The sequence below is a fragment of the Coturnix japonica genome, chromosome 1 (assembly GCF_001577835.2).
Source record: "Coturnix japonica isolate 7356 chromosome 1, Coturnix japonica 2.1, whole genome shotgun sequence".
In the NCBI taxonomy this organism is placed as follows: domain Eukaryota; kingdom Metazoa; phylum Chordata; class Aves; order Galliformes; family Phasianidae; genus Coturnix; species Coturnix japonica.
In genome coordinates this window covers 61,728,290-61,747,547 of record NC_029516.1, presented here as the reverse complement: position 1 = coordinate 61,747,547, position 19,258 = coordinate 61,728,290, and the positions used below count along the sequence as shown (strand labels likewise).

Genomic DNA, 19,258 nt, shown 5'->3' with positions numbered 1-19,258 from the left:
CCTGGATGTGTTTAAAAACCGTTTGGATGCAGTGCTCAGGGACGTGATTCAGCAGAAGGTTGTTAAGAGTTGGGGTACTATGGTTAGGGTGTGGTTGGACTCGATGATCTTGGAGGTCTTTTTCAACCTGAACGATTCTATGATCCTATGATTCCATGAAGCTCACACGCATTTTGCAGTTGTTCGCAGCTGATTTCTCATTGCCTGCAGTAAGCGGCACAGGCACAGCAAAGCGCATGGTAACGCTGAGCCCTCTGGTGGGCCATGCTGGCTCTGCACTCTGCGCTCTGCACCAGTTCTTGGTCAGGGTGTTACATTTGGTAGGTGAAGGTATTTCTGCAGGGTAGGTTTCACTGCAACTGTAGGGGAGTTAATCCAATTGATAGGGAAGGGCTTTCGTGGATCAGTGCAGTACTACAAACTGAAGCACGTATCTCAAGTCTCTTATTAGCCTTTTTCTGGAAGCCAAGAACTTTTCTGGAACCTACACATCTCAACACTGCAGCTGTTGCCAACAGTTCTGTTGCAGTGATTACTTACCTACATCTCAAAGACTTTTTCTGTTCTGTCTCCAGTGTTATTTAATTCTATGTGAGAAAAACTGAACCAGCAAATCAGAACATGTAGAGAGGAATAGTTAAGGTGCAAGTCTGCCCGTTGAGCCAAAGTTCACAGAGTTATCCATGGAGCAAACAGCCTGGGTCAATCTGCTCCTGCAGGGGAGAGGATCGAGTTCTAAACTCTCGCTAAGGCAGTTACGCAGCATCACAAATCAGCAGCTGCAAGAATATTCTCTAGGGTCTGAGCACTTGAACTGTTCCATCCCCTTCCTGACCCACTGGTGTCCTTTGCATCACCGTGAGATGTCAGTCTGTTGATGTATTGCACCTTATGCGGATAATAGCCAAAAATCTTTCAAAACTTAGTATCCTTTTGAGAAGGTGCTTGGTTGTGGTGAAAAACATTCATGAAACGTGGAAGGCTTTCAAACCCAGATTCCTCCTCTAGCTGACAAGAGACGCGCAGCACCTCAAATCAGCATTGCAATGCACAGCCAAACCAATATAGAAGCAGCTATAGATGTAATGCATAGGGAACCACAACCACTGCTGCCTGCAGAGTTACTCGCAGTTATAGTTCAAGGAGGCCAAAAGAAGTTGAGAACAAATTGTTACCTGAGTAACACAGACCCCAAATCTTCCCAACACCTCCTTATGGGTAAATGAAGTCCCAGTTTGTATTCTAAGCGAGGTGGAAGGATTTACCGTTCATTTCTCGTGATGCTTCATTTCCTTTATTGACCGTTTATGGCTTTGTATCGTTACAGGGAGGGTTGCAGCAGTTACTCTTTGTCATCGCTGTAGTAGCGCTTTTTCATAGCCCTGTATTTCCTGAGGAAGTACAAAGCCTCCAGCTCTTTTATAACAAACTCCCCCCGTGCGATCAGCTCCTTTATTTTTTCAGGATCTTTCACATCTTTGTTTTTTAGAAAAGCTGCTTTCAACCGGCTCCTAAAGTAATCAGCTCCTTTGGGATACTCCTTTCCAAGGTACAGCAGCTTGAAGGGGAAAAGAAAGAAAGACATTTTCCCTTTAGCTAGGCTTCAAAAATACACGGGCTTTGTCTATTAAGGGAAGTGCTCGCGGCACTTCAGGCACTTACATTTTTATAAAGGTTCAGTACTTCACCTCTTAAAGAACGAGCCATCGTACATGTCACGCAGCTCTAAGCTCTTGTGCGTGCCAAGGCTTCATTTACCTGCGGGACAACCAGCGCCACGTTAGTCTCTAGTGGAACCCAGCACAGCCCAGCTGCCCTCACACACATACACTGCAGCTCCTCGCCAGACTCACCTGAGCTCTGCCCCTATCAGCCCCCATCTATCTGCCCCTATAATCTGCCCCTATCAGCCCCCATCTATCTGCCCCTATAATCTGCCCCTATCAGCCCCTATCTATCTGCCCCTATAATCTGCCCCTATCTACCTGCCCCATCTACCTGCCCCTATAATCTGCTCCTATCAGCCCTTATCTATCTGCCCCTATAATCTACCCCTATAATCTGCCCCTATAATCTACTCCTATAATCTGCCCCTATCTGCCCCATCTATCTGCTCCATCTATCTGCCCCTATCAGCCCCTATCTATCAGCCCCTATCTACCCCTATAATCTGCCCCTATCAGCCCCATCTATCGGCCCCTATCAGCCCCCATCTATCTGCTCCTATCTGCCCCTATAATCTGCCCCTATCAGCCCCCATCTATCTGCCCCTATAATCTGCCCCCATCTATATGCCCCGTCTATCTGCCCCATCTATCTGCCCCTATCAGCCCCTATCTATCTGCCCCATCTATCTGCCCCTATCTACCCCTATCTTCCCCCTCAGCTGTCGTTAGTAACAACAGCTCAATAAAGAAGCGTTAGCGATTAAGCGCGCTGCTTTCTATTCTTATAAATGAGGGGCATCCACCATCTCGCTGCCCGTGTGTTGGTGCGGTCGGTCTGGGTACATCACTCCCCCCCGTCCCCTCCTGCCGCCCCCGGCCCCACAAAAAGCAGAGCGGGCCATAAACAAGGTCGCAGCTCACCCGCTCCGCGCTCTGCCGTAAAGCGCGCTGCTTTACAACGCGGCCGTCAAGCGACTCACCGCCCTTCCTTCGCCTGGAAGCTCGCGGGTCGTCGCCATGGTGAGGGCGGGTGGGGTGGGTTGGGGCTGGGGGGAGTTGGGTTAATTAGTGAAGGGGGAGGAATGGGGAGGCTTTTAGGATGGTTTTTGTGCTCTGTGCCCCGTTCTCTGACTGTGCCTTGTTTTTATCCCCAAACTTCTAGGGTCCAAAAAAGCAAAAGCAGGTAGGTGGCAGCGTTACCCATCCAGTGCACCACGAAGTACTAAAAAATCGCACTTGTAGTTGTAACATCTACTTTCTTGCCACATCCACATATTCTTCAGTTTCCAGGTTAAAAACTAGCTTTCTTTATTCAGGAAACCCAACATTGAATTATATGAGGGCTGCTTTGAAAGTAGTGCCTCCTGTTTTATTATGTTGGCCCATGACATCAGGCAGATGTTGGTGGTGTGGCAGCAAAAAGTTAAACCTTCCTGCCAATATCCCATTACATTTTGTTGCTGTGAGGCAGATGGCAGCAGAGGGACAGCCTGACAAAAGGGCATCTGACAGGGAAGTGCAGATGAAGCAAAGGGATGGCACTGAATTTGTCCATGCGGAACAAATGGCCCCCACTGACGCTCAGCAGCACTCGGTGAATGTTTATGGAGAGCAGCAGTGGATGTGAGCACAGAGAGGCAGTGTGTGTGCGTTTCACTAGTGGCAGCTATGATGTGAATGACGAGCCTCATTCGGGATGGCCGTACACAGCTGGCACACCACTAAACAAAGCATCGCAGTCAGCTCATCTGCACCAACTGACAGAGTATATGACCAAGGAACTGTGTACAGAGCGAAATACCTGCTTCAAGTGTGCAGAAAACAATGGTGGCAGTGTTGGAATATTGCAAAGTTTGTGCCAGGTGGGTCCCACAAATGCTCACACAGTAACAGAACATTGTATGCAAGTTGGTCAGGACATACAGAACTAATACAAGGCCAAAGATCACAGTTTCCAGGATCACATCATTACTGGTGGTGATATGTTGTGTCACCACTATAAGCCAGAGTCAAAATTACAGCTGATGAAGTGAATGTGAATTGCCCATTGAAGAAAAAGATCAAGATGCAGCCCTTGGCAGGTAAAGAGATATGCACTGTCTTTTGGGATAGGAACAAAGTGATCCTTCTGGATCTCCTGGAATGTGGACAAACCATTGTCTGAGCACTGTGTCAATGAACTACTACGCTTGAACTTCCAGAGTCAGGCCAGAGAAGAAGACAACCTTTCTTCTGCAATGTGATAGTGCCGGTGCCATAGCAGTTGGAAGGCTATGGAGTACACTGCCTATCTTGGCTGGACTGTTCTAACATACCCATCACATAGTCTGGACTTGGTTCCTTCTGACTTCATGTGATCAGGCCGACAAAAGATGGATTCTCTGGGCAATGTTTCCCTAGCAGCAATGCCATCACAGCAGCTGTGAAACTGGGGTCACCACAGCATGCACAGCATGCAGGCTCTTGTTCCTTGCTGCTGAAACTGCATAGCTAATAGTGGTGTCTCTGTTGAAGAAGTGTTTTGTAGCTGAGAATTTGCTCTATCAAACAATGTTACTGTGGTCTTTGTATATGTTGTAGTTTCCATGGAAATAAATGGGAGGCAATGCTTTCAGGGCAACCTATGTGTAACAGCTACAGGAGCATGCGTTGCACCGTGAAAATGGGAAGAAAAATGGATTTGGGTGTGCATTGAAATTCTGGAGGTTTCAGTGACTGTGTGGGAAGTCTAAAATCTTTATTCAGGTTTCACATTAGATGGGCAGAATTATAGAGGTTCAGAGGCTCCCCAGATGAATTAAAATAATACTGACGTTTGGTTTCTTTTAATTTATTGCAAACATTAAGAAGTCCGGTGGAAAAAAAGCTGAGAAACTGAGATTACAGAAAGAAGAGGAGGAAAGGAGGCTGAAAGAGGAAGGTACCGTGTGCTTCATTTACAAGGAATGTGATGACACAAATCATTTCTTTTAATTAAACAGAATAAAAGTAAGATGCCGAGCTGTAGTGCACTGATATTAACGCTACTTCTGAAGGTGCATTTCTCTTCTTTTGTGTGGATCAAGTTCTGTGTTACCTCTTACTGCCTCCCACATCTCACTGCTATCCCTCTGGCAGTTAAAGCTGTGATCAGAATCACTCATCCGAAGGAGAACTGGCAGCCATTGAGGCACGCCTAAAAACTCATCTATTTCATTGAATAAATATCTGTAAGATGGAGTTTCCATCAAAGGATGTAGGAAAGGAGAAGAGTAGCTGAGGGCTGAACCACTTGGGTGGTTTCACAACAGGCAGTGGATTAAGATCCTGGGCCTACTCAAGCCATAGGGAAGGGAAGAGGGATCACCTGTTGTTTCTGAGGGGAAAAAGGCAGCCTGTTGATTCCTTTCTGCACTTTCTTTGTCATGGGCTGATTGGGGTAGTGCTGTAGTAGTGGGTTTTAGTACTGTGATTCAAATGAGTTCATCTAATCTCATTTGGAAGATTCTGGGTAATATCAGATACGTTGCTTCTTATTATACATGTTTCCTCATTACAGTTAATAAGAAAATAATGTGTCTAGTTCTATTAAGCAAAACGTAATTGTGCTTTTCATGTATTTCCCAAACTTCAGAGGAAGCCCGACTGCAAGCTGAACAAGAAGAAGCAGATAGACGTAAAAAGGAGAAGCTTTTACGGGAGCGCATGGCGAAGCTCGAGGCAATTGTTAGTTCATAGGCAATAGTGACTGCAAAATGCTAGTTCTGTTTCTAAGCTTGTGACAAGGTCTGTAAAACATGAGCAATTCAGTGTGAGAACGAAAAGGAATTTCCTTACGTCATTGGTGCTGGGAAGCAAGGAAATTTCCTAGCGTCACCATCATCCCATCATCATGGCTAACATGACGTGTTTGTCATACAGCTCAGCAATAGCGTGATGACAACAACACATTGCTAACTACTGCAACCTCATGATAGCTCGTGATAGCTCATAGCTGATGGTAGCTCACTCAGACATTCCAGATCATGTTCTTTGGTAGAAAGTGCTTGTTAGAAGGAAAAATAAAGTTTAATTCCTCTGCTTGACGTACAAATATTTTATCAGGATCGAGAACGAAGGGAAGATGAACTAGCTGAACTTAATTCAATGCTAGAGAAGTTTATGTGTGCACAGAGGAAGAAAACAGAAGATAGAGCTTATGAAAAGGTAAGCTTTCAAGATCTGCCCGCTGTCATAGAGTTCAGACAGCACAGAGGCTTTAGGCTACGCCTGTGTTATTGGACCTAGGGATACTTCCATTGCTTGAATTCAGGTATGTGCGATGACTGCATCTCAAGGTAGGAATTTTCCCTGCTCGCTCTTCTTTTTGTACCTTGTTGTACATGGAAAAGAAACGTGGCAGTGGGAAGGCTGTATGGGTTATTAGGGCCAGCAGTTGTTAGTGGAGCAGAAGTATCTTAACACATTAATGTAAAAGTAAGACATTTCTTTCTGACATAGTGATGAAGGTAGTACACATAGCATTACACTCCTGTTTAGACACAGGTGTGAATGTGTCACTACCATTGTCTTTCAGAATCCTTCTTCTCATAACTGTGAAAGTCATTTGCACCACCTGCCCGTATCTACTTTTCTTTTGTACTTTTTCTTCAGTGGGAGCGTTATATTGCTTGTGATGAAAGTCCTGACCCAACTGTACTGCAGGAAATAAATACTTTCATGAGCTTATGGCGTGAAGAACAAAATGAGGACATTCAGTTTGTGATGGAGAAGGGAGAACAGGTGCTAAATGTAAGTGTTAAATGTAAGTGGTATTCTTCAGTTTAAGATCACTAAACATATCCTTAATACTGCTCATCTATACCCTTTCCCCCTCCCCTCCCTCCCTTTTTTTTTTTTTTCCCAAATGATTCTATGGTTCTGTGAATGCCATAAAATTCTCTCTTACACTGCAATCCAAGCAGAATGCACAGCATGATCACTAACATTCCTTCACTTCTGCTGCTGTATCTTTCCTCTGATGTACTTCTTCCTTGCTCCTCTGTGTTTCCCATCCAACACTGAAGAGTTACAGCTCCTACATGTCCTGTAAAAGTATCCTTACCCTACACTGTAAGATCAGTAGAGTATTATATGATATTATATATAATATATATATATGAAATACAGGCATTTTCATTTTGCCCCCAGTGGAAGTCAAGGTGATGACACAGAGTGTTAAAAGCATGGCTATCTTCTCATGGTGCAAAACATTTCATAGAGTCATAGAATGGTTTGTGTTGGAAGCGACCTTTAAGATCGTCTGCTTCCAACCTTCCAACCTCCTTGACACCTCCCTCTAGACCAGGTTGCTCAGAGCCTCAGCCAGCCTGGTCTTGGGTGCTTCTAGGGGCATTCAGAACCTCACTGGGCAACCTGTTCCAGTGTCTCACCACCCTCACAGTAAAGAATTTCTTCCTAATCTCTAGTCTAAATCTACCCTTACAGTTTAAAGCCATTTCTGCTTATCCTATCACTACATGCCCTTATAGAAAGTCCCTCTCCAGCTTCCCTGTAGGCCCCCTTCAGGCCCTGGAAGGCTGCTATCAGGTGTCCTTGCAGCTTTCTATTCTCTATGCTGAAGAGCCCCGCTTGATCATCTTTGTTGCCCTCCTCTGGATGTGCTCCAACAGCTCCATGTCCTTCTTGTGCTGGGGACTCCCAACACAATTTGAGCACTTCTTTCCCACTCTATACTTGGTTCTGGAGAAAAATTCTAAACACTCAGTGCTGTGAGATGCTGTAGGTCAGCAGTTCCTAACTGATATGGACTGAGTGAAAGGTGAAATCTAAAGACAGTGACAATACTAGTTATAAACCTGCTGTTTTGCTACACCTTCAGTGAATGGTAGCACTGCAGTGCTTCAGGTTCAGAGAGAAAACAGGCTGGCAGATGTGGAAGGGAGGCATGAAATATAATCTGATTGTTTTTCTCAGTGTTGCAGATCTGGGAAAGCACAGGGAAGGGAAGAGTGGTATGTAAGATACCTTTGTAGTGATAGCTCCCCTTTGCTTTGCACAGTGTTTCTCTTCCCTGCCAGACAAATGGTGCTGCTCCCCCATTCAGGTGAGGTGTGCAGAGACAACAGGAGCACTGCTATTGGAGGAGGCTGCAGATGGATGATGCACTGCTTCTCAGCTCTGTGCAACAGCAGCACTGCAGGAATTAAGTGAATAGGGAGAGGAGAGGCAGTGCTCCGTATCTCTGGGTGTGGAGCTGGGTGAAGAGAAAGAGAAGCTTCTGTGGCTGTGGGAGGCTGTGGAGCAGCAGTGGCCAGGGGAGGGAGGGCAGGAAGCAGAGATGGTAAGGCTTGGAGGAAAAGAAGATGGCACTTGGGACAGCAGCCTAAAAAGACAGGAGCCACTGACTGAATTTCACATCTAGCTGCAGTGTGTGACTTTTGGCTGTTGTCTGATTGAACTGAGACTGGCATAGGCAATGAGCCACTTGGCTTTTGGATCAATATGTTACTGTTAAAATTCAATATTTTTCATGGTCCATCATGCACCTCAGTTTTCAGGCACCATTAAAACATGCTGTTCAGTTCTGTTTGGTGGTGTTTCATAGACCACAGAATGTTCACAGCCCACTGTGGTCAGCCTTTCTGTCTCTTTGTGATGATTGCTTCATTTCTGTGAGGGTCAGTTTTTATTTAACACCCTCTGCCTCTTCATTATATACATTTTCACATTGTAATTCTAATGGTAATGAAAAGGTCTTCCAAATACAGAGGCATTATAAAGTTTTCCTTAATCACCACTGGTCAGCTTGAAATAGCAGTTCTACAAATGTTGTCATCTACTTGATCCACTGTCATTTCTTTCTGAAGGTAGTTTTAAGATGGTAATAACCCTGGTTGTTTTATTGTTACCATTCATCTGCTCTGAAATTATGAGCTTTGCCATGAGGAGCCCTAAATTCACCAGCTTTTCTTCTCTTTCTGAATATAGGTACCTATACCTATATTAGGTACCAGACAGTGTTTTGGGTGTGTTTTTTGAAGTGTTTCACAGCATCAGTTAAAATACGCACGTATCATCTGCTTACCGTGTCATTCACAGCTGGCAGCAGCTCCCGATGATTGCCATTAAGCAGAACAGATTAGTTAATATTTCCAATTAGAATTAGTATTTCTCTGTGACAGCTGTTGAGCAAGAAATAGGTCGTATAGGTAAAGTGAAGCAAGTTATTCCTCTCAATGTGTAGCAACTGTTAATGTGAACAGATGTAATTTGTGGATGGGAAGTGAATAATAATAAAAATTCCATCAAGAGTTTTGAAATTTAGTTTTACTAGGTAGTACCTTATTAAGTGCAATGCCTTTTCATGCTGTGATAGATCAGTGTCTTTAAAACTTCACCCAATAGGAATTTTTTAGTCTTACGCACTCATTTAAAAGTTCAGGTATTGGCGTTTATTGGAAGGCAACAATGTTACCACGGAGTCCCAAACTTCACACTAAAGGTTGTTCTGTTAATTGAAGCATAATTGCTGTACGTCTCAGTATTATATATTTCCTAGATTTCATAGCTGGGATTATTGATGCAGAAAATATGTTTCAAAAAGAGGTCTGTAAGCTTTTCATTGAAACTAATTTTTGGCTAATAAGCATCTTTGAAGATAGGACAAACCGGTTCAACACGTGGTCTGCTTTATAAGCTAGAATTTCACAGTCTCCATGTTGAGGAATGAAGGAATTGGGCTGGAGGAATGAAGGAAGGCAGACTTGACTCGGAGTTTCCAGCATTTTGCATGGTTGCCTGTCTATGCTGGTTTAGTACAATCTCTATACATATGGTAAATTATCTTTGCAACTAAGATATGTCCAGATGCAAAGGAAGCAAGTCTGCCTCAGTTTTTATGATGAAACACCCAGTATGGTAGGATTGGTGGCAAAACAGAGAGACTTTTCTCACATATGATGTCTCCTAGTTCATTGAGAAGTTGCAGTTTCTTTTGCTGGACGCACCACCAAGTGAGGTAACAGAAAAAGAAACAGCTCAGTACCAGGAAACGATTCTGGATTTGGAGAGCCTTCTTCATCAGAAGTACAACGAAGCAACAGACCGCCTGCTTAAAGTAAGTAAGATTTACTGCTTCCAAGTTGTAACACATGCAATGCGTGGAAATTTTGCTTCAAGTCTTTTGCTGTGACGGTTGTTCTTGGTGTTTTGTTTTTCTTATATTGTGACACCAACCATGTATAGAACAGATACCAGATTTCAAATCTTCTGAAAATCTTTAGCTTTACATTGGAAATTGCTACCATTAAGGCATTTGATATTCCATCATTACTGTGATCTTAGGGAGAAGTGGGAAGCAAGAGCCTCCCAAGCTTTGTCTGCTGTCATTTTTGCTCCTGTGTCCCTTTATGAATTTACTTCAGTGTAGATTTATGTAAATCCAAGTAATATAAGAAGAGAATATGATTTCATCTGCTTTCTTCTTTGTAGTCTGCTATTCTGTACGAAGATTTTGACACCGGAAATATGCAGGTGGTCATAAAGGATAAAAATGTTACTTTCTGTATTTGGGGCAATCTGAAGAAGAAAATAAGGTACAGCATGCTGAAATTCTTTATTTACTTTGAGACCAGGCTTTGTCTAACCAAGCCAAGAACTCCAAGAACCAGTTTCTTGTGGTGGTTTTCGTGTTGAATAGGATTTATTCTACCGCCTTCCAGCTTCCTAAGCTGTCCCAGGCTCTCAGCCTGACTCCTGTGCTGTCACTAGGATTGGTGGGTGGGTAGTGCTGCTGCTGATCAGAACTGTCTGTATGTCTTTGGATTTCATATGGAAGATGCTGATTCTGAAGTAACGCGGACAGCAGTGATTTCACCATACGGGACTTTGCCCATTGAATGAATCTGTTCTAACTGCAATGTCCTGTGTAGAACAGCTGCTGTCTGATTTTGCCATGTTGTCTTCCCTATTGGGACCATTACTTTTTGGCAACTCCTGATTCCCTTAATGCCTTTACAGGTTTTCTGGAGGAGCATACAGACAGCTGTCAGTACAGGACAGGAGGTGCAGTGTGACACCCATTTCTTACACTGTGCCATGTGGCAATAGAGAATATAGGTGACTTACTTTTAGTGTAGAATATCAACAAGAACAGTTATGAGAAAATGTAAAAACGAGTGCTGCTAATCTTGCTAAGGAACTTATTCTTCTTTAACTTATGTACAGATTCAAGAATCATGTCTTTGGTGACACCCATCATGGATTTGATCTTCCAAAGTCACTGGCTGTGAGCAGCGTTGCTGTTCGCATATTTCACACCCACTACGACCACGTATCTCCGCTTTGGCTGCGGTGTCCAAGAGTGACAAGATTGGAAGACTTGGATAGCGAAGAGACAACTCAGCATTCACAAGACAGTGTAGGAGAACCAGGAGAAAAGGAAGCCAGAGAGGAGCCCAACGTGACTGCAGAAAAAGAAATACCTCCTGAAGAGAGAAATGTAGGTAAACTAGCACGTGAAAGGATATTCTACAGCACTGTTCCCACTGGAGACCCAGCTGCTGTGTGATTCCTTCTGAACGTGCCCTATACCTAAGAGAACAACTTCCTTAAACTTTTAAGGGTAAAGTCAACTTGTATTAATGCTGTGCCATGAATCTTCTGAGGGGATGGAAAAGTAAATGACCAAAGACTGTCCTAAAAATGGTAGAAGGGGAAGTTTTGACAGGACATAGCAGTTGTTGTCTGTTGGTGTGCATGAGTTGGCCTCTGGTCAGCATCTTCAGAGCAGGATCAAGCAGTGATGATTGTCAGGCACTGTCATAAGGCATTTGCTGCAGCCCGTGGTGCATACAAAGATGAATATATTCTGCAGCCCATAAACTGGCAGCCCCATAAAATAACTGCAAGAATGTAATGTTAGGAAAATCAAAAGAATGCAGAACAGGATTCAGAGCTCACTGGGGCTTGGTTGTGCAGTTGACCTGCTCAGTTCCTGTATGTTGATGCTTTTGCCACTAGAGGGCCATCAAAATCTGTTTCTGGCAGCTGGATAATCTTTTTGGTTTTTTTTTCAGTCCTCAATGAAGTGCAATGGCTTTTGGCATTGCGGGGTTTTTTTTTTTGTTTTTCTTTTTTCCCCTTTTGTTATTGGGTTTGGGTTTTCCTCTTTTGGGATCATCTGTGACCTCCAGATAAGTGACTTGACCAGTGCCTGAAATCCCATTTTTCTTGTTTTCTGTGTGACAAGTTTTGTCCATTGGCAGTTTTCACCCATGTTTTTCAGTCCTATTGACAATTTCATTGCTTCTACTTTTTTTTCCAGGTCTTACACTCTTTCTCTCTTTTCTGTGCATCATCACGTTCTCTCTGAAGCCTCTACTTCTCTCAGCCACTGCAGTCATTCCTCCTGTCTGGCTCAGACTTCAGCTCTCCCATGTTTATGTGGGTCCCCTCCCAGCCCAGTAGGTACATGCTTTTCCTGCTCCCAGGCAGGCACACGGTGGCACCCAAGAAGTGCCTGTGCCTCCACATGCATGCTGTCTGTGCTGAACTGTTATTTCCTCATTGCTGTACTTCCAGAAGAGTCAGCTATGCAGGGATGAAATCAGTCTGGATTGGAAATTTGGCTGGCAATCTAAGGTGATGTTTTGAAAATAGAAAACAGTATGAGAAAGGGAGGAAATATCACAGGCAAGGCACAGACTGAGACTGGAAGCCGAGGTTCTGGCAAGAGTTCTCACTGCAGCTTGGGATTGAACATTGGGTTCAGTTTTCTTTGTGACACTCTTTAGCTGTAAAGTCAGCATAAATATAAGTTTTGAGTGCACACACTATGAATAAAAAGATTGGATGCTTGACTAAATGCTGGAGGTGAAGTTTGCAACTGCAACAACTGTTTTATGATGTTTAACTCTATTTACACCTTAAATTCTAAAATTGAGGGGTTTAATTATTTATTTATTTATCTAAAATAAAAAATTATTTTCTCCAGGTAGGGAGGAAAGGATTTCTCCTAAAACCTTGACCCTGTAGCAAGATCAGAGCAAATACTGCTGCAGGAGCAGAGCTGTACTCTTCCTCCTTGGGCCACTGCTTGACATGAAGTGATACTCTCTTTTAAATTGTGCACCTCCATCTAATTAAAAACCTTTTGCTTTTAACATAGAGTGCCGCTTCAGTTAGAGAAGATACAAATGTCACAGCCAATATAAATGAGGTGACAAAAGAGGAAAAAACAGAGAAGGAATCAGAAATCTTGGATGTACCACCAGAAGGTATTGTGTTAGTTCTTATTTGCAAGACTATGTCATTGCTTAATGTCTTGTTGACAGTATGGAAGGATGGTGATACAGATCTCCACTGGAATAGAACAAAGTTTATAAACTATACTGCTGTCTTGCTAACAGGAGACTTGTTGACATTCCTGTTAATGATTGCTAAAGACAGAGAGAAAACTGGACAAATAGGCAAATGGCAAATAGGCAAACCCACACAGCCTCTTTTGGGAGGAGCCTGAAGGGCTCTACTAAGTTACCACAACTCCAATGACAGCAGGCAGCCAAGTTTGGAGAGGGGGAAAATAGGAGTGGGCAACAGTGAAAACAGCAAGAACTTTGCAGGTTACTACCTGGATTTAACTTAGTTAGTCAGCATTAAGAATTTAATTTTTTCCAAGCTAAATTAATAGCTTTGTTTAAAAGACATTTAAACATTATTGTATGTTGCATGGTAACATTCTTCTTCTGCAAGATCTGGTACAATGGCTTGTGATTTATTTTTTTTAATACATTTTTCTGGGCATCTTTGTCCATGGTATCAAAATGCCATCTAATTTAGTTTTTAGTTAATTGAGGAAAAACTTGAATTTATACATCTGTTTTACATAGAAAAATATCATTAATTACTTTCTCTAACAATTTTGTTTCACTTATGCGCTTTTTTTCCCCCTGAAATACTACCTTCCTTTCACCTTCAAGCACGCAGCCTGTAGTTGCACGATATCTTTATTTCCCTTATTTATTTCTTATCTCGCCAATACAATCTTACCAAACTCAGCCAGAATTTACTGTCTTGGACACCTGTGAAATTATTCTGTGATTAGTGATGCAGATGGTTTCTATCACTGCAACTGCATTACTGTGTGAAGCAGTTTGAGTTGACTACAAAGTGTGAGTAGAGATTAATCCTCAGAGTGTTCAGAACTAAAACATAAGAACTGCTTTCCATAGTCCAGGTCTTTCTGTTTCGATCAGCTGTTAATTGATAAGTGGCACACCAGTAGGTGGAGCCAAAATGCCACAGAAGCGGAAGCACTTCGAGCTCATGATTTCTTGTGCAAATGCAAAAGAATGATAGAAGCATGAAATTTCAATGGCTTAGTTTAAGCACCACAATAACTCACTTTACTTGGTTATTATGTAGGTCAAAGTCCAGAGATGCAGGAAAAGACCAGTGAAGAAGAGGAGATAACTGATGAAAGCACTAAAGAAAGCACTAAAGAAAGCCCTGTTGATATGCAACAATTTGCCCCTGTGGGTGGTGTGTTTCACATCGATGGGCTGCAACTTCCACCTCAGGTCCAGCAAATCAACAGCTGGAGTGCGGTGGAGGTAAGTGAGGAAACGCTGCATCTCATGCAGCCTTCTTCCCTGCCATCTTCAGCCAGGCACCAAGGCACGCACACAGCTTATACACAAGTTGAGGTCTTGAACAATTAACTGAAGGTCCAAAGTTGACAAATCATGTTTTCAATTAGATTTGTCCAGCAGGTGAAGTAAACAAATGTGCATCCAGTAAGATGTGCACTTGATCCCTGCTCACCAGCACAGCTAACACAGGTGACTTATATCATTGTGCTGGAAAGTGCTCCTGGGAAGTACAAGAAAAGCACAATTTTCACATATGAAAAAGTGAATGTAAGGAAAGATGGGAAGAATATTTAGCAAATCTCTTTCAGACTGCACAAGATGTTTGTGATCAGTCAATTCAGGCTATTTCACTTCCTGATAAAACATTTTGTCAAAGTTACTCGATGATGGCTTGGAGACATACCCGTATCCCCCAGAAGAGCCTGAAGGTACCACACATCCACCAATACAGATAACACTCAGACCACCTGGCAACGTGTTCTACTTGAAGGAGCCTCTGATCGCCCGATGGGATCCTGCAGGTACTAACATAAAATAAATTCATTTTGTTTGGCTAACAGAATTTCTATCCGAGTTTGAATATTCTAGAAAACGATCTGAATGTAAGAACCAGTTGAGAGCTAAACAAATAAAGATCTTCGTTATGCACCTGCATTGTGTGTAGTCAAGGACTGCTTGAGGTTTTTGATATTAATAGAAAAAACAATCCTGCAGTATTTAATGGGGTAGCAGAACACTTCTACAGCACAAATCAAGTCTTGCTAGGATGAAGTCATAAGAATTCCGCTTTGAGACAAACTAATCCCTACTATACAGCCATGTTACTTCAAAATGTTGAAGTCAAGAACAAATGTGATACTCAGTTATTAAAATCTGACTTCACAAAAGTAGGTAGAAACTATTAAGGTAGTTTGAGGGCTGATTTTACTGTTGAAAATAAGGTTGCGAATTGCCGTTACTGTATCAAAAGCAATAGTTACATCAGTACATGTTGTTCTTTTGAGTTTAAGGAGGAGCTTTAATGTCAGGATTAGTCCAATCTTGTACTTAAACTAACGGAAGTTTTTGCCCTAAACTATTAGGCACAAAGTAAAGAGAATTAATTCTGAATCTAAGGAGCTTTATGTGTATTTCTTTTTCTTTTTGCTTTTCTTTTGTAAAGGCCAACAGTGGAGAACGGATGGCATCAGCAACATATCATATCAAACACAGGAGGGAAACATCACTTTTGAGATGGATGCCTTTTATACAGTAGCATTTCTCCAGGACAATCACATCAATATGCCATACCAGGCATGGGAATTGCAACCCACCAGTACAGATGAAGCAGTATTTGTCATTACTACAGTCTTTGCAGAGGTTAAGATACAAATTAAGGTACCATAATTTAGTTATTTAATATTAAAAGACTTGTAGGCTTTTTTTTTTTTTTTTAAAGTAAATACAGAATTGTCATGCTGTCCCTTATTAAGAACTATACGTGCTTCTATAAGAACTTGAATTTCAGTCCTTCTCTGTTGAAAATAAGGGATCTTCCTTGTTTCCACCAAGTGTTAATGCAACCAAAATTACAGGTGACTTGGAACTGGTCAGAAGAAAGCATCTTCTGTGTGACATTCCAGTAAACATCTCTGATATTGATACTATTTGCTGAAGTCAAAACTGCTCCACCAGCACTGAAAAATTGTTTCTCCCCCTCCAAACTGTACCAAGAGAAACATTTCAGACAACCTGCATTTTATGCTCCTCATTCATTCCAAGGGTTCAAATCATGCACAATTATCCATATTCCTGCTGAATATAAACTAGTTCAAATTATATCTGTTACTGAGAAGTCAGTGTGATTGTAAGTATAGGGCAGTAAACCAGTGTAATACCTGAAAATGTGCAGCAGAAGGGCTTACTTCAAGATCTCAAATTAAGATCTAAAGATCAGGGTGGTACCTAATGTAGGCAGTATCCAGAATAGCCAGGAGACAGTAAATAGTATTTTTCTGCTTCAGGCATCAACCTTTTTTCCCCACCAGTAAGATGCTTTCATTGGTTTATGCAACAGGGTAATCAGTGTAAGCTGGCTGCAATAGTGGTGAAAGAGAAGAAGGTGCTCCCCCATTTGGTAGGAAAATGGATGTGCCCAGTCACCTTAAAAAGAATTTTGAAGAAGTATGGTCTGAATATTTTCCCAGAAGAGTATTCATACAAATACGCCGGTGTGAACCAAAAGGTGCGTGCAAGGAAGGGGTTTTGCCTTTTCCTTCCACCTCTTCTTCATGTAGGCATTTTCTTGTAGCAAGTTGCATCGAGTCAGCAGGCAGAGCTGTGAGTGGCAGCTTAGCCAAGTGTCTGCTTAAAGAAAGCTTTTTCTTACCTTTATGAAGCAGAAAACGAAGCATAACTTCTAACTGTACTTTTGCATTACAGGCTCCCTTAACAGAATTTAAGGCATATCAACAAATAGCCCTGGTTGCATCCGCTTTTGCTTTTGGCAGGAGCAAGTGGAATCTGGAATCAGGTCAAGATCAAGTAGTGTTCAAGGTTTGTAGCTTTAGACCAAATTTCCAGGGACAAACCAGTATAGAAACACACCACACAAAAGCACAGGTGATGAAAACTGTTTCTGTCTCAAACAATCTTCAAGCTCTGACCTTATCTACATACATAGGACATCAGTTCTAAGATTTCAGGTTGGCTATTTAGGGTAAAAAACAAAAACAAAACAGAGAAATAAGAGCACATCTGTGTTCAGTAGAACTTCAGAGCCAGCTTCTCCTTTACAACTCTTACATTTGTGAGGAACAAGCCTGAGAGCTATAGTGGTACAGTTCTCAGTAACAAAGGCACTTGCTAATGTGCTAAGATGTATAGCTGATATAGATTAACTACTGGGGCTTTAGCTGAGGCTAGGAGACACAGGTAGATGCTGATTTTTCTTAAAGTAACCTATAGGAAGGTCCTCTGAATTATCATCCAGTTATCATCTGGAAGCTGCCACTTAGCTTCATGGGTGTTCTCATCCATTCTGTACTGTAAAGAAGGGAACATGCAACTTGATTTCTTTCCTCACTTGAATGGCACATGGTCAAAACTTCTCCCAGACAGAGAAATACCTCCACTTCTGGCTGTAGGTACTGAACATGCCATTGAAATGCTGAGAAGCTCTCCCACCTTTGAATTAATATTTGTATGAACATCACATGCCTTTAAGCCCACTACTTAATCTAAGCAGAACTGAAATACATGATGCCCATTACAGCTAGCTGTTCTTTATGTATGAGTCAGAACAGCAAGAAAGGCAGTGACCAATACTTGCAGTTTACAGAGGTAAATGATGGAATAAGTTGGTATTGATGTTATTTTACAAGACATTTAGGTAAGACCTGATGTCACATTAAGTGTCCAAAGAAACACTGACTTTCCACAGTAAACTCAAACACATACTAGAATTAGTCCTCTGTCAGCTTTGTCTTACAGCCCATTTCTTTCCTACACCAGGTAAGTGAGCATCTTAATGCAGATTCTGTCAAAGATGAAGACTGGTCTGTTTACATGTTTAATGGTCGGAGAGCACAGAAGCTCAAGATCACTGAAGAGAGTGAAGCTTTTTCAGAGGAACTAGAAGAAGATACTGAATTTCACTCCACACTCTACCACATGCTGAAAGATTTTGCCAGCAAAGAAGCAATTGATAAAGTGAATACAGCTCACTTTCAGTTTGTTGATGTTGTCTATCAGCTGCTCCTCGATACGAGAGTTTTAATGTACTCTTAAATACTTCATGCTTTCATTTAAAACTTTATTATCAAAAAACTTTCAATAAAGTCACATTTCAAGTCTTCAGTCTTTTTCTAGTCAAACTATTGGAACAGCTTTAATGACTAAAATGTAACTATCACATCTGTATTAAAATAAATTACGTATTCTCTTGTGGCTGGACCATTTAGTCATATTTATCGCAAGCCATGTTCAAAATCACTACCTGCTTTATTCTAAACCTGAATAGAACTAAGACACCCCCCCCCCTCCCCTCCCCAGATATTCGAAAAGTTAACTTTTGGCAGAATGAGAACACAAAAAACCCTCAAAACACCCGCAACCCAAACCATGACTTTAAATATATATCTCAGTGTAGCTTCTCATACTGTCAACTAGAACTCAGAAGTGTAACTTTACACAGGTCCAAACCTTAGTTATACTGGGGGTGGTCCATTGTGTTGAAGTCCTGTATATGGCCACAACAGCTGCTGTAGTGAAGTCCAGGAGTCCCCCGTTCCCACAGGTGCTGCATCTGCTGGTCGCTGAAGAGACAGCCCAGTGAGGAAGCTTGTAAACGCAGCAAGCAGTACCAGGATGGACACGGAAACCCAGAGAGTTTTGTTAGCGTTGGAAAAGGAAGTCTTGAAATGGGATGCCCACGATGACACTAAATTGCACCTGCAGAATACAGTAAGTCGCAAAGTTTCTGTTCATTCTTTTTCAGAACTTGGAACTCTTCTCTCTACTCTCACCCTTAAAAAACAAAAATGAAACACCAACCAAAAACACCCGCAACTCAAAAAATAACACAACTCACCAAGACAGTAATCCAAGATTTGAATGAGCACATCAAATCATTAACTATCACAGGTGACAGACAAGGAGTCTGTTGCATTGGGAGCTTTGTACAGTGCTAGCTGACATTTTGCAGATCAATAAGTTTTTGATACAGTATTTGGGTGATACATTTGGCCCATAAGCCCAGTTTCAGCAGCCACCTGCTCCATTCCACACTACATCTGAGGAGGACTCACAAATGCTGCCCTGCAGATTGTGAAGAACTCATCTTGCTTGTAGAAAACCCTGAATGCACTGGCCACATGTTTCACTGTTTTCTAGGGCTTTGGTGCCTCCCATAAAATTAGGGAGCAGTCTTTCCTCACCTGCTGGCCATGTCTCAATGCTCTCATAAAAATGAGAACCTCT

The 19,258-nt window shown here is 42.2% G+C and overlaps 3 protein-coding genes across 8 annotated transcripts in view; 1 reads left to right on the top strand and 2 right to left on the bottom strand.

Annotated features, from left to right (window-relative positions):
* Positions 1-1,271: 1,271 nt before the first annotated feature.
* On the bottom strand, positions 1,272-1,758 carry ETFRF1 (electron transfer flavoprotein regulatory factor 1). Its single transcript, XM_032446213.1, has 2 exons — positions 1,663-1,758; positions 1,272-1,558 (listed from the first exon to the last, which is right to left on the bottom strand). Exons 1-2 carry the CDS (start codon positions 1,705-1,707, stop codon positions 1,343-1,345), a joined length of 261 nt encoding a protein of 86 aa, XP_032302104.1. The 5' UTR covers positions 1,708-1,758; the 3' UTR covers positions 1,272-1,342.
* An 890-nt stretch (positions 1,759-2,648) lies between these two features.
* Positions 2,649-18,226, top strand: CASC1 (cancer susceptibility 1). Of its 3 annotated transcripts, XM_015869140.2 has the most exons (16): positions 2,649-2,687; positions 2,830-2,850; positions 4,515-4,587; positions 5,281-5,372; positions 5,751-5,852; positions 6,300-6,437; positions 9,619-9,765; positions 10,140-10,243; positions 10,875-11,148; positions 12,817-12,925; positions 14,073-14,260; positions 14,676-14,820; positions 15,462-15,676; positions 16,356-16,523; positions 16,721-16,834; positions 17,792-18,216. In XM_015869140.2, exons 1-16 carry the CDS (start codon positions 2,685-2,687, stop codon positions 18,065-18,067), a joined length of 2,169 nt encoding a protein of 722 aa, XP_015724626.1. In that variant the 5' UTR covers positions 2,649-2,684; the 3' UTR covers positions 18,068-18,216. The 3 variants fall into 3 exon arrangements, with proteins under 3 accessions (XP_015724626.1, XP_015724634.1, XP_015724644.1); XM_015869148.2 differs by lacking the exon at positions 16,356-16,523 and having other exon boundaries at positions 2,670-2,687; positions 17,792-18,226; XM_015869158.2 differs by lacking the exons at positions 2,649-2,687; positions 5,281-5,372 and having other exon boundaries at positions 2,751-4,587; positions 17,792-18,226.
* LRMP (lymphoid restricted membrane protein) overlaps positions 18,076-19,258 on the bottom strand; it is a 38,015-nt gene continuing 36,832 nt past the window's right edge. For all 4 annotated transcript variants that reach the window (XM_015869114.2, XM_032446160.1, XM_032446157.1 and 1 more), the window contains one exon: positions 18,076-18,730. In XM_015869114.2, coding sequence (XP_015724600.1) covers positions 18,487-18,730 — 244 coding nt within the window. In that variant the 3' untranslated portion in view covers positions 18,076-18,486. The remainder of the gene's footprint in view (positions 18,731-19,258) is intronic.

Bases quoted from the DNA above. Each gene is read 5' to 3' on its own strand.
- CASC1 (XM_015869140.2), top strand. The intron at 4,588-5,280 runs GTACCGTGTGCT...CCCAAACTTCAG, and splicing joins AAGGAGGCTGAAAGAGGAAG to AGGAAGCCCGACTGCAAGCT. The intron at 10,244-10,874 runs GTACAGCATGCT...ACTTATGTACAG, and splicing joins AATCTGAAGAAGAAAATAAG to ATTCAAGAATCATGTCTTTG.
- ETFRF1 (XM_032446213.1), bottom strand. From the start codon at position 1,707: ATGGCTCGTTCTTTAAGAGGTGAAGTACTGAACCTTTATAAAAAT. The intron at 1,559-1,662 runs GTAAGTGCCTGA...TTCCCCTTCAAG, and splicing joins TACTGAACCTTTATAAAAAT to CTGCTGTACCTTGGAAAGGA.